The sequence below is a fragment of the Sander lucioperca genome, chromosome 6 (genome assembly GCF_008315115.2).
Source record: "Sander lucioperca isolate FBNREF2018 chromosome 6, SLUC_FBN_1.2, whole genome shotgun sequence".
Lineage (NCBI taxonomy): Eukaryota > Metazoa > Chordata > Actinopteri > Perciformes > Percidae > Sander > Sander lucioperca.
The window spans coordinates 6,591,576-6,604,984 of record NC_050178.1 but is presented as its reverse complement, the minus strand read 5'-3'; the positions used below and the strand labels follow the sequence as shown (position 1 = coordinate 6,604,984).

Here is a 13,409-nt window from a genome sequence, read left to right as displayed (position 1 = left end):
GGAAGAGGAGCCTTATTCCCCCTCATCTTGGCCGCCACCGCCACGCTTAAAACAGCAGGAGCGTCGAAGCATCAGGCTGGTCAAACGTACTGCCAGTGAAGATACAAAGGGAGGATGAGGAGGAGAGGGGAATTATCAGGGGGAGATATGATTCTATAGTGCAATGGCTGTGAGATAAGACTATTGTAATACCATCCTCTCCCCTCCTTAGAACTACCCTCCAACACTTGTACTGACAATACTAAAGTGCTGATTGTTAAAACCCACGAGAAGGCTCGTACACTGACAATGCCGACAACACAAAGAAAAGGTTTTTTCAGAGAAACCTTGACGGACTCGTACAGTACACAGGTGTTTGTAAACAGAACATCCAAGGACCAAATGCATGGCTATGGTACATGTGCAACAGAGTAGTTCTCATATATCCGTACAGTATGAACTTAATCTTCCTTTTAGTTGCATTCAGTTTTAGAAAAAAAAGCAAAAAAGAAAAATCTGGCTGCCAAGCAAGCGTGTGCTTATTTTTTTTTTTAAAAGGTTTTTTTTTTTTTTATACGTTTTTAAAATACGTTCAGCTGAATTGAATGTATAACTGATTTAAGTATGAGCGCATATCCCTAACCTCTCTTCCACTTTTGTCTTTCTTCCCTTCCTTTCCTGTGGAGGTGACTGTATTTTTTTCCCCCCCTTTCCTTATCTTATCCCCGTAACTCTAAATGAGGTGCCCTGGGTGGCCTTGGTGTGGCCAGACTCATGCGCCAGGGTCTCACTTAGTAAAAGCTCAAGCAAACAGAGGATCAGGCAAAGGTGGGGCTCTGCGGCTGCAGCCCGGGTGCAGCCCTGCCGGGCAGGGCCGTGCTGCGCGTTAGGAGCGGTAGTCCTTTTTGCTGTACGGCTTGTTCCCCAGGATGCTGTCCACCTCGTGTGTGATGGATGATGACAACTTTGGAAGAACCTGCAACAGGAGAGAGACACACATGGTGAATATGTTCTCTTCACTTACATTTACGGTCAGTGGTTTTGGTCATTGTTTAAAATACGAAATGATCAGAAAGTGTCTGCAGTTGCACATCACAGCCTCTAGATAGCGCTGAAGGGTGACGAGTTTTTTCTAGTTGGCACCAATGTTGTCCAGTCTGCAACTGCAATACAGCAACCAAATAACTTGGGAGATTATTAGACAGTTTTATAGCTTATCTGTGGCTTATTTAATTTTTTGTATATAAATCTTGTGGGTCGTTTTAAAATACATTAACTTATTGACTTATTAACTTAACATTAACAACTTGACTTTGTTTTTGTATCTTCTTTTACTTACATCCAGCGCTGATTTGTGAGTGTAAATTATTACACATTATAGAGTGAAGGAAAAAGTATTCAGATAGCAATAAGGACAAAAAATACTAGCCTGGAAAAATCCTGACGAACTTCCGGCAAATTTGAGATTTGCTCTGCAAGTCCGTCTGGCCAAGAGCCCATTCAAGCCCATTTCCAATTTTTCCGCTTTTTGTTTACATTCAACATGACGGCCACCGAACAAAGCGCAGCAACCCGTTGATGCCGCTGTCGCTGCTACGTCACCCGGATCATTGGTCTGATTGCCACTGTCGCAATAGCCACTGCTAATGCTTGCTCTTGGGGGAACTATTGGAATTGTTGGGGCTTTGTAAATTATAGAGTGTGGTCTAGACCTACTCTATCTGTAAAGTGTCTCGAGATAACTCTTGTTATGATTTGATACTATAAATAAAATTTAATTGAAAATTTAATTGAATTGAATTGGTTGAAGGACTATTCAATTGCGCCCAGAGACATTTGAGCGGCATCCGTTGGTGACGCCCCTTTGGAAATGGGCTGGAATGAACCTTCCCCAGACCCACTCTCAGTTACAACTGAGAGTGGGTCTGGTGTCAACCAGGCTAAAAAAATACTCCATTACAAGTAAAAATCCTCTCTTTGAAATTTAACTCAAATGACATCAAATTAAAAATACTAAAATACTAACAAAATACTAACAACATTAGTAAGTAATTTGAAATGGACATTTTTTATTTTTATTTATTTAAAGATTAAGGACCATGTCCCTATTTCAGGGTCTGTGATATAACATTCCCAGTAAAAGGGAAACTGCAGAGCCCTCGGGAAATGTGAGCTCAGCATTTCAAAACTGAAATATCAAATGTGCTTAGGGAGAGGAGACACACGTGGGAGGATGCACAAAGCATCAGAATATAAAGGGGTAGGAATGCTCTTTGCTGCAGGCCAGACATAATGTACGGAGAGAAGCCCCTCCCCCCCCCTCTGAAAACCCCATTAAAAGAGTGCATCTTATCAGGAGAGGAAGAAGTGGCTGTAAGCTCGTCTCCAATCCCCCTGGCGAATGATACTCCGCTGACCTTCTTAACTCGGTACAGTAAAGCACCCAAGCGTGCAGCAGCAAACTGCCCAAGAGGTCCAGCTGTACCCAGGAGACGAAGCTGCTGTTATGAAACGTAAGGCACGAATAGGGGCCTGATAAAACAGGTCAGGTCACGTTTTCACAAATTAAGCCACTGATTTGCTATGCAGAACAACAGACGTGTACCAACACACTCATTTTGTGGCCTCACCTGTATCGCTCCTATGTTCTCCATCAGCTGGTCGGTGTTGGACGCCCCTAAAAGGACAGAGCTCACCCCCTCGTTCCGTAGGCACCACGCTGCAGGAGACCAGTAAACAACAATGACACCCCCAATCTTGGCTATAGACACACGCACACACGCACGCACACAGACGCATCACACGCAAACACATTTCTACAACAACACTTCACAAACATACACCAGGTTGAAAAAAAAAAAAAAAAAAGAAGAAAGCTACCGCAACATTTCCTGTCCACAAAAACTTAATTTTACAAAAATAATATAAGCTATAGCTGGCCACAAAATCTACACTTACAACACACTAAAGCCAATATTAGTATTAATATTAGTCGGTAGATGGCTGAAAGGAAGCAACTAACTATGTTATACATATATATTGTGTATGCTGTTATAGTTTAATCTATAACCACATATTATATATATATATATATATATATATATATATATATATATATAAATAAAAGAACATAGTTTTTGAATATTATGTCTTAAGTTAAGATAGATGTGAAACCTTTTTTAAATAACTCCTGCTGGAGTACTGATCCAATAACAGAGCTTTCTTTCTCTTAAATTTGAAATCTGTTTACATCACTGCATGGAACTCGCTGAAATGGTTTTTATGTAGCTAACTTGAAACTTTCTGTGGCACTTAAAAACTGAGTCAGCAGCCTGCCATGACTGAATGAATAACAGATAGCAGCAACACAGAATTTTAAAATGATGGTCTGCTTAATAAACTCAGTTTCTGCAGCGATATTAATCCGGCATATCAGTGCAGCATCCCTGTGTGAAATAAATGTAGAGGAGCAAAAACTACAATATTTCTCTCTGAAATGTAGTGGCGTAGAAGTACAAAGAAGAATAAAATGGAAATACTAAAGTACAAGTACCTCAGAATTGCCCTTCAGTACAATACTTGAGTAAATGCCTAAATTCCAATACTGCACTCTGCTAATAATATGAAGAAAACACACTTTGTTATCTCTCTGAGGAAACTGAGACACAAAAAAAACTCATCTGTTTGGTGTGCTATTATAATTGTGAGCTGTATTATGCAATACAACTGCACGGAATTGAGGAAAATACGCATGTAAGCAGATTACAGCATAAAGGGATGAAGAATTTAGCTGTAAGAATAGGGGGATAATAATTCTGTGCAAATCTTCGACCAACTTGAAAATATGGCCATACATGAATACAGTTGAACGTCTGGAGTGACGCAAGTGTAGACCTTCCCTCAGGCCACTGAGATACCCACATCATCTATTAACTCTATTCTCACAACCACCACTTGAATTTACCACCTGCTCCAGCAGCAGCAGGCCTCAGTCCGTCAGTGTTATATAGTTTTTATTCAATACTGAAGTGCCACAGTGATGTACAGGACTACATGATGGACATAAATCTCCTGTGCTGCCTTCAGGAGTGCTGGAAGGATTTATGGTAATGGGAGAGATGAGGGTGTCCACTAATGGGCCGTGAAACCTAATCTATGACACTGCGTTACGGCGAGGGTGAAAAATCTGCCGTGATCGGCGCTGAGATAGGAGAGGCAGTCCTAGATTTACTCGCCTGTGGCGCTAACGTCTGACGCTTTAACAGCCCTCGCAGGAGCGTACGTCTTCGGGGGTTTGCACATTCTTACTTTCCTGCCCGGCAGTAAATCGATATCGGTCACTCGCTGGATTTATGTCTGGGATTCTATTTGAATGCAGACACTGGGAACTGTACATGTTAACACCACAGACCTGCATACACAAATATATACTGTAAACACGTTTGCATTACTTATAATATTTACATTACTGTCTTAATGTATCCAAGGGACGGTGCCAGATCCTTCTTTAGAAGGCCATCCTGTATATTCTATTAATGTTAATGCCTATTGGTCCCTGAGAGACAATGAGACCCGTTATATATGAGTTAATGTCCCTGTTTACCTGGATTTCCTCTATATTCTACTCTTTTCCTCATTAACCTCTTTTTTTTTTTTAAATGACAGTAGTTACAGCACACACAAAGACGTGACAACACAACACACCAACAGTCAAACCAGACAGCTGCCAGAGCGGTGTTGACCTCGGCCCGTCCGAGGTAGAGGGACGGACAGACAGACAGAAAGAGAGAGAGCGGCAGAGTGTATCTGCGTACCGATGGCGAGTTGGGGCAGTGTGCAGCCCAGCCGCTCCGCGATTGCCTGCAGCTCTTTCAACTTCGCCTGCTGACGCCGGCCCTCCTCGCTCAAGATCTTGTCCTTCAACCACTGGTAACCCTGTCGAAAACACAGCACACCTGCTCGAAAACACAGCCCTGCTCACACGCCGCTGCGCCGCAGCTCCTGTGTCACCAGGGCCTGTTTTTAAACATGTGACTCTGTCTCCTGCGGTCTACATCTCAGCCAGGGAACATAGCTACAGCTACCCTTACTGAAATGCTGAATTGTGTGTTCATTATTATTATTATTATTATTATAATAAAGTTACAAACAGAGACAGAAAATCCTCTATTTAAATTGACTATTGCTGTTTTTACTGACATCTGTTTGTGCTCAGTTAAGTCAAAACACTAATCTTTATATAGTATCAAGCATCAGGAGTTATACTATAATGCCATTAGTAACAGATTATAAACCAGTAAGAATAATCAAAGAGCCAAAATACCACAAACATCCACAGACAACACTGAACCAGACAGCAAGCAGCACATTCCACACAAGTCACCACAAGTACTGCACAACACCAAAATGGAGAGCTACCTTCCTCTCTGATCAACGGTCACTGACACACGAGCCACAAACACACAACATGCCACTCCACTACAAGGACACATTGTTGCTTAAGTCAGGCGTTAGCTTCTGTGTAATGCAGAGGCAGAGTCGTCTCTGACTCACAACTAATTTTGTTCAAATTCTTGATCTCAAAATCCAGTTTGCGGTTTAACATTTTGTATTATAAAAAGTTAATATGTCACATTAAAGTGAAATATTCCACTGGGTTTGTGAGTGTTTACTGAATTAAATCATTAAAACTGGTTCACCTCCTCAAAATGTTCAGTTATTATGGCTGTTTTGATCCCTTATGCTTAGAGGAAAACAAAGTCCTGCCGAACAAAAGTTTCCTGAAACATACTGAATTTCTTCATGATTCATAATTATTTAGTTTAATTAAGTTAAGTGTTGGTATACATAGCCTCAAATAAATAAATAAATAAATAATAAAAAAAATTATATATATATATATATATTTTTTTTTTTAATATGTGCTGCTACTGTGTGTATGCATGTTTTGTGTGTTTTGTGTGCACTAAAATGCATTAAGCTGACACCAGCTGGCAAACAGTGTCGAACAGCACCGCTCAGGAAGAGTTGCACAGTGCATGGCATCAACCATGGCAGTGAAAATACAGATATGTGGTGTGCACAGAATTAAAGAACCTGAAAGACACAATACACACAATAAACAAACAAACAAACTAGCAACCAGTAGGGAGACAAGGAACGGTGACACTAGCACAAATGACCAGAGCGGGATAAAGACAGAAAACAGCGAGCGCAGTTTGTCTACCTTCAGAGAGGCCCGGGAGTATGGAGGAACCCTGCCGTCGTATTTCCCTGAGATGATCCCACATGCCAGTGGTGACCACGTCATGGCCCCTACACCTGGGAGCAAAAGATGTGATCATCATAACACCATCACTTTCTCAGAGTTGAAGTCCTTATTTTGTCTTTGGAAAACTAAACACTAGGTCCTTGCTGCACAAGTTGAAAATCTTGGAACTCAGAAATACTTTCTGTTCTAATTTGCATTTAAAACTTGGATTTGTTTCTCCAGAATTTGTGTCCAATATTACTGCAGTCACCCAACTTCTGCAGTCCTACTGTAAATCCATCACGACTTACCTATCTTATGGAAGAGCTCCGGTAGCTGCACCTCCACCTTCTCTCTCTGGAACATGTGGTACTCAGCCTGCTCGCAGATGGGAGGAATCTGGTTGAATTGTCGTGCCACAGAGTATGCTTCCTAAAGGAAAACATGGAAGTAACAAAAAATTAGGCTCATACACAGTACAGTGCATATACATTATAAAGAACATCAGTGGACATCAGGAACAGAAAAGATACAGCAAGGTCAGAAATAAATTCAAATCTAAGGTGGTGGCAGAAAAAAACTCCTTTAGCTATGTTGGAAATGAATATTTACCCTGTGTATCCCTACACAGATACGCCGAGTCTCACCATTATTTCCATCGGGCTCCAGCGGGATGTTCCCCAGTACATGGCCATGCCTTGGTTTATCACATGGGTCATTGCTCGAACCGTTTCTGCAAGTAAAAATACACAAAAATGTCACCACCATTAATGCTGGAGTCACACACAGTTGTGTTTACAGACTAGTGTTTTCTCTGCTGTTTTTCTATTCTCTATAAAACAAAGCAATGTACTGAATATGTATCTGAGCGGTTCTGTATGATTATAAGAGATTTAATTGGTATCATTTGCATTTAAAATGGATTGGGTCATTTAGGAGAGAAGTGGGAAAACTGATTAACATAATCAGAATGGTGAGTGATTCACTCAGATGAGGGTGACATCTATTCATAACAAGGCACACTTGGATGACATTAATGTAAAAATCCACAAGAAATTGTTTTGATTTGCAACATGATACAGGGGAACATAAGAACAGCCCATTAAAATAAATAAGAGATGACAGGCACAAGTTCAAATATTTAATCACGGACAAAGCGTTTCACAAGGTTGACAGACTGGACTACAGCTCATGTATTTAAAGCAAGGACGGTTAAAAACATGTTTGGTTCTATAAAAAATGTAAAAATAAGTCTGAGATTAGTGTTTTCCATTAATGTGCTGACTAAATGTTACACAGATTTAATCTCATGTTATTTTGTCAACCCTCAATAATCCTCAATCCATCTATTCTCTGTGCTGATGTGCTATTTCTGAAAGCTAAATCAGCCCTATCATCTAGTGTGTGCTAGGCTTAAGAGGGTTTCTCTGTAAAGTGAGAGAACAGCAACTTACCACCTCTTCACCCTGCACACTGCCCTTTAGCTACTGCCAGAATAAAACACACCAGATGGTCCAACTACTGCGATTTTGAAGGCATAGACTCAAAGCTGTCCCTGTGAACTGTGTGCAATCTTTAAAGGGCAGATGAGCAAAAGAATTGCCTCGACGTTTACATCAAAAACACCAGCTACTTTTGACTAACAAGACGCTAAAGTATTGTGAAAGCGTCGAAGCCAGTGAAGCATTACACTGAAGGCAGGAAGATGACCTCTGACCAAACTCTGTAACCCAAAGTGGAACTCCTAGGGAGCACATGCATACTGTGTGACCAGCTGAGCCCACACACACAGTTAGCGCTCTGCCATTTAAAAAGGTCTCCAGCATCACTATCCATCCTCATTCTGAGTGTGGAGCTGCAAGCACCAGGACAACATGCAGCTTTTAAAAATAGATATTTTAGTTACAAGACGTTTGTATATCTATATGTTTGCGTTACAGTAGTCATAGAGACAAAAAAGAGGGCCTTTTTTTTTTTTTTTAAGTGCAATATGACAAAACATATGAAAAACATGGTTAAGTGGGTGAGAGGAAAAGAAAAAAACAGGTGATATTTCAAAAGCAATAAAGGATAAAGGAGAGAGACAATACAATAATTACCTTCCATAGGTGTATTAGGGTCTGGTCTGTTCGCAAAAACCACATCCACATAGTCTAACTGCAGTCTTTCTAGAGAGGCTTTTAAACCTAGAAAAATGCACCACAGTTAGTACAGTAATAGTGAACCTTTTGTGCTACATGATTATGCTCTTCATAAAAACTCAAACTATATACTGCCAAATCTATATACTGCCAATATAAATAAAGCAGACTATTATCTCAAACTATTTATTGTACCCAAAAGTTTTCTTGGTAACCCCCAGAGTGTCTCAATTTAAAAAAAGAAAAGCAGCACTGATTCCCTTAAGCCAAAGCATCTAATTAGGAAGTATTGTGTTGTTGCAGTGTCAGTATTTAATCCAATAACCTGCGGTGCTGCTACTTACCTTCTATAATGTGTTTTCGGGATAAACCTCTTTCAGTCTCCGCTCTACAGAAAAAAAAAAAAAAAAATACACTTGACGTTATAAACTACTTGAAATATGACTGGACCTGCCCCCTCCGCTGTGATATAGCATCCATCCTTTGTGAAATATGATCTAATGCAGTGTTTTATTGAAAGTACCTGAAAACAGATCGGTTTGGATGACACATGATCCCATTACCAGGAGCATCAAACAGAAAAATTATACAGAAGGATCGTTTCTCACTTGAGTCAAAGAAGCAGCTAGATGAAACTTACTTTCCACCCCAGAAGATCTTTGTTGTTATCACCAGGCTTGAACGTCTGAAAATGGGAAATGAAAGCATATCTGTTACATCTGCCAAACACAGAATTATAGCAACAACAAAAATGTATGGGAGCTGGAGATATCTAAGGTCTACACAAACCTTATATTATATGTATTAACAGCTAGGATGAAGCGTGGACTCCTACTTTGGGCAATCATGCATTTCTACATTATTCTTTCAGTGTCAAACACACCCTCATCCCACAATAAGCGGGACTGTGCCAGAACTCGACTGGTGCCAATTAATGAACGTAAAACCTGACAGAGCTATACAAATGCCAATCCAGGTTTGACAAAGTAGAGGACAAGGGACTAGAAGTTCATCCATTATTCAGCATCTTTGAGAAGTGGCACAGGAGCGTGGGCATGGCACGGATGCCGTCATTAATCTTTCATCTTCATACCTTACCGTTCCAGTTCACAACACACATCCTCCAAATATGTGCAAGGAAGGATACAAGATTGGGAAGGCTGGCTGGAACGGAAATAAAAAAACACCAAACTTAATTTAAGTGTGCCTCGTACCTCCATCCTTTCTTCTTTATGATGTTTCCGAGCACCACCTCTGCCCTGCGAAGCACACGGTGAGAAGATTAAATAAAGATTTTGAAACGATAACAGCGTTAATATCCGTCTGAGGAATCATTTCAAGCCCTAAATTCAAGAAAGCAGTCCAACTCTGCACACATACTGTGTAATGCATAAAGAAGCTTTCATTGGAAAGAGCACCTGTTTAGGACTGTGTGTGTGTGTGTGTGTGTGTGTGTGTGTGTGTGTGTGTGTGTGTGTGTGTGTGTGTGTGTGTGTGTGTGTGTGTGTGTGTTAGAGTCAGCAGAGCCTGGGACCAGCTGTGCTGTGGAGCCACCACTATGTCACTCATTAGAAGCCTTGTGGCTGCTAATGAGTGACATTATGATCAACATGGGGCTCGTTAGGGATGGGCAGAGACCTGTCAGTAGGATATCTCTCCAGTGCTCTTACTCTGACAAATAATGGGAGCTCTCCTTGAAACACAGTTTCAGATAAAATGTAATTGGACACTCCTTAGAGGTAAAAAACAAAACTGCAACTACTAAGATTTGATTTTTATTCATTTTGGGTACACTGATGAATATAGCCAGCTGCTCTAAAACAATTATGTTTTGTTGCCAAGTGTGAGAAGTGTTGTTGCAAACTACAAGGATCATAATTAATCTTATCTATGACAGCGCATTAGTGCTCCTGCCTGTGGCGAGACAGTCTGACTTGTGGTAATCAGATGGGGATATAATCATATGTCAACTAAACTAGAAATACAGACAGCTTATACCAGACTGAAAGACTATCACGCCTGTACAATTATCACTTACTGGGATTGCTAGATGAAACAGAGTTGAAGGAAAATTCCGGCACCTATTTCAAAAATCGACTAAACTTTAAGAAATTCTTTAAGCAAAGCTGCCAAACCTTCATTATTTTCAACTTCTTAAAGCTACATTGTGTAAGAATTTCTCCCATCTAGCGGTGAAATTGTATATGACAACCAACTGAATATTACTTTCTAGCCCTTCCTCCTACGGTGGCCGAACCCGAAATTAGCTCTCTCCATCGTTTACACGCATCTGTTCTAGCCACTGCAATATTAACTTTGGTCTTGTTGCTTTGCCTGTCGCGTTGTCGTTTTAATTCTCTTTTTCGTTTCCCTGGTGAGTAATCTCCCCCTTGCATTCGTCACGGTGCCGATAGGTGTAAGAGTGCGAAATGCGGAGGTATGTCCCTCTTTGGCTAATGTATTTTAAAGATGAAGGCGCTACATGGCTGCTACATGACCTATATACATGGCTGCTACATGAGAGATATATATATATATATATATATATATATATATATATATATATATATATATATATATATATATATATATATATATATATATATATATATATATATTAGGGCTGTCAATCGATTAAAAAATGTAATCTAATTAATTACATACTCTGTGATTAATTAATCGCATACATAATTAATGGTGCCTGAACTGATACTTTTTAAGAAAGTAAAAAAAGAAAAGAAAAAAAAGGGTACTAAACAACAGTTGGTGACATTAAAGAACGGCTTGTTTATTGCTAAGGCCATATGGTCAAAATGAAATGATTTAATAATAATGTACAACAATAACAATAACTTATTTCACTAGTAAATTGCTGTTGAACGACAAAAACAACCATCAGATGGGAAAAGGACATTTACAATAACTTCAAATGCACCACGAGGCTGTGTTTACCAGTTTCATTGAACGCACCGTCTGGGTTGTTTTCCCGACGGTAGCTGCAGATTGTTACATACCGGTGTTGAATCCTCTACAGTAAAACACAGTCAAACTTTACACCGTTTAGCGTTAGCTGTCAGCATTTTAACCGTTTTTAATCCAGCTACTAGCTAGCGGTAGGCTAACGTTAGCTGCTGTTGAGTATAGTGTTAACTAGCGTCACGTGCAGCGGTGTTTGTGTTGCCTATCGTCTGTTTCAGTACATCAGAGAGAAGCGCAGACATATTAGTGGCACCAGATTTCGGTAGCCAGGGTTGGCAGGAAGAAGATTTTTACAAGTAAATGTTCCAATTAATGATCCAGGCAGCACATTCTCGTCTCCCTCCTTCATTTTACAGTCCAATGGTGGCTAGAACGGCTACGGGTCAAAAGGTCAATATGGAATGGATTAATCTGCGTTATTTTTTTAACGCGTTATTTTTTCTCAGATTAATCGAAATTAACGCGTTATTTTGACAGCCCTAATATATATGTTTTTATATGTTATGTTATATATAAACATGTTATATGTTTATATATGTTTTTTTTTTTCTTCTTTTTTTTCTTCATATTGTTAGGGTCATGCATGTGTTTTTATTATTTATTTTGTTTCTCTCTGTCACTTATTAAAAAGGTAAATTCAATAAAATATGAATACTGGTAGTCTGCTGATCCAACAAGCAGCACGAGTACGGAAGGTGCTGAACTACTCAGAGCTGTTTCAGACCCCGCCAGCTGGATCCACACCTTTTTAAACAACGAGCACTGAACACTCCCCTGGAGGCAATGATGTGTGTGTTTGTGTGCATAATAGTGTTATAGCATGTATGTGTCTGGCAAACACCCACACAGTGCACTGTGTGTTGCCCTTCTGAAATGTGAGTAATCTGAGAGCCCAAACATAAGGTACAGTGTGCCTTGAGCAGGTTGACCTTTTTCATCCATCCATGAATTAGGTCTTTTTTCCAGCACAAAGTTGATGACTTAGTGACATAATGCTGCATTATTCATGCATTTACAACATTTTATTACTTTCAGATTTCTCTGTAATTATGCTTCCAATTTGTCACTGGTTCCACACAACAGCATGCAATTACTATGCACCCAGAGTGAAATGTCTAAGCCTAAAAGAAAATGCTGAAGGAAATTCTGTTCTGCCAATTACTCGCATACTTTTAAATGCTTTGACGCCATATGTGTTTGCTGATAACAGCAGCTACATGGAATAAGCAGAACATGTTTATTTGTGCAATTACACATTGTTATTTATATTTCTGAGAAACACTAGCTTGCATATTGGGATGGATATGCTGGTTAGGATTAACAATGAATATCTAAATATCTGTATGTGCTGAATGTTTGTTTTATGGCAGTTCTGTTTTGTAGGGCTATGCCAGAACAAACATGCCAAACAAACAGCCAACTGCCATATGTTGTGCATGAGCAGAGTGTGAACACAGCTTACAAACTTCCACGCTCGAAAACAGAATCGACATTACAGCAGCCGACTGTACAGCCACCAGCACCACTTCACGTTCTCCAAGTCTGACTGATTAAGGAATCGCAGTAAGCCAGAACCAAGGACTTCACATGAAAGCTTTTTCATTTCTGATGTGCAAAGTGTGGGATTTGTTCTACTCCTGTGTATGTGTGTAATATAAGCTTCTCTGCGCTGCTTTGCAATGGAAGGTGTCAGGATTACCACCTGTGTAACACATACTGAGCTGTGTGACATGCTGTCACAAACATTTGCACGTGTCTAACAGATTTGTCCCTTCTGTCAAAACAGTGGTCTGATTAATGGAAGCGCTGATGATCAATGTCAGAGTTGGTCAAACTTCTGTGTCAAAGATCAACTTTTTCTGGCCTCCAATCCTAAAACAACAAGGCAAACAGATTGAGGTTGAAAGACCCCCAGAATAATAAAGCATGTAGACAATAACTGCTGAGGCACTAGATAGGGAAAACACTAAGACCTGCTGAATGTTTCTTTTTTTTTCTTCTTTTTTTTTGTGAGACACTGATGCATTTTCCCAAACATATTGGCAAAACTAGGCTATTCT

The 13,409-nt window shown here is 40.0% G+C and overlaps 1 protein-coding gene across 8 annotated transcripts in view; it reads right to left on the bottom strand.

The window, feature by feature from the left end:
* Positions 1–524: 524 nt before the first annotated feature.
* Positions 525–13,409, bottom strand: part of kcnab2a (potassium voltage-gated channel, shaker-related subfamily, beta member 2 a) — a 100,964-nt gene continuing 88,079 nt past the window's right edge. For all 8 annotated transcript variants that reach the window (XM_031301636.2, XM_036002459.1, XM_031301635.2 and 5 more), the window contains 10 exons: positions 9,585–9,629; positions 9,011–9,055; positions 8,715–8,758; positions 8,329–8,415; positions 6,877–6,962; positions 6,541–6,661; positions 6,206–6,300; positions 4,794–4,914; positions 2,610–2,698; positions 525–955 (listed from right to left, as the gene is read on the bottom strand). In XM_031301636.2, the coding sequence (XP_031157496.1) occupies positions 866–955; positions 2,610–2,698; positions 4,794–4,914; positions 6,206–6,300; positions 6,541–6,661; positions 6,877–6,962; positions 8,329–8,415; positions 8,715–8,758; positions 9,011–9,055; positions 9,585–9,629 (823 nt within the window). In that variant the 3' untranslated portion in view covers positions 525–865. The remainder of the gene's footprint in view (positions 956–2,609; positions 2,699–4,793; positions 4,915–6,205; positions 6,301–6,540; positions 6,662–6,876; positions 6,963–8,328; positions 8,416–8,714; positions 8,759–9,010; positions 9,056–9,584; positions 9,630–13,409) is intronic.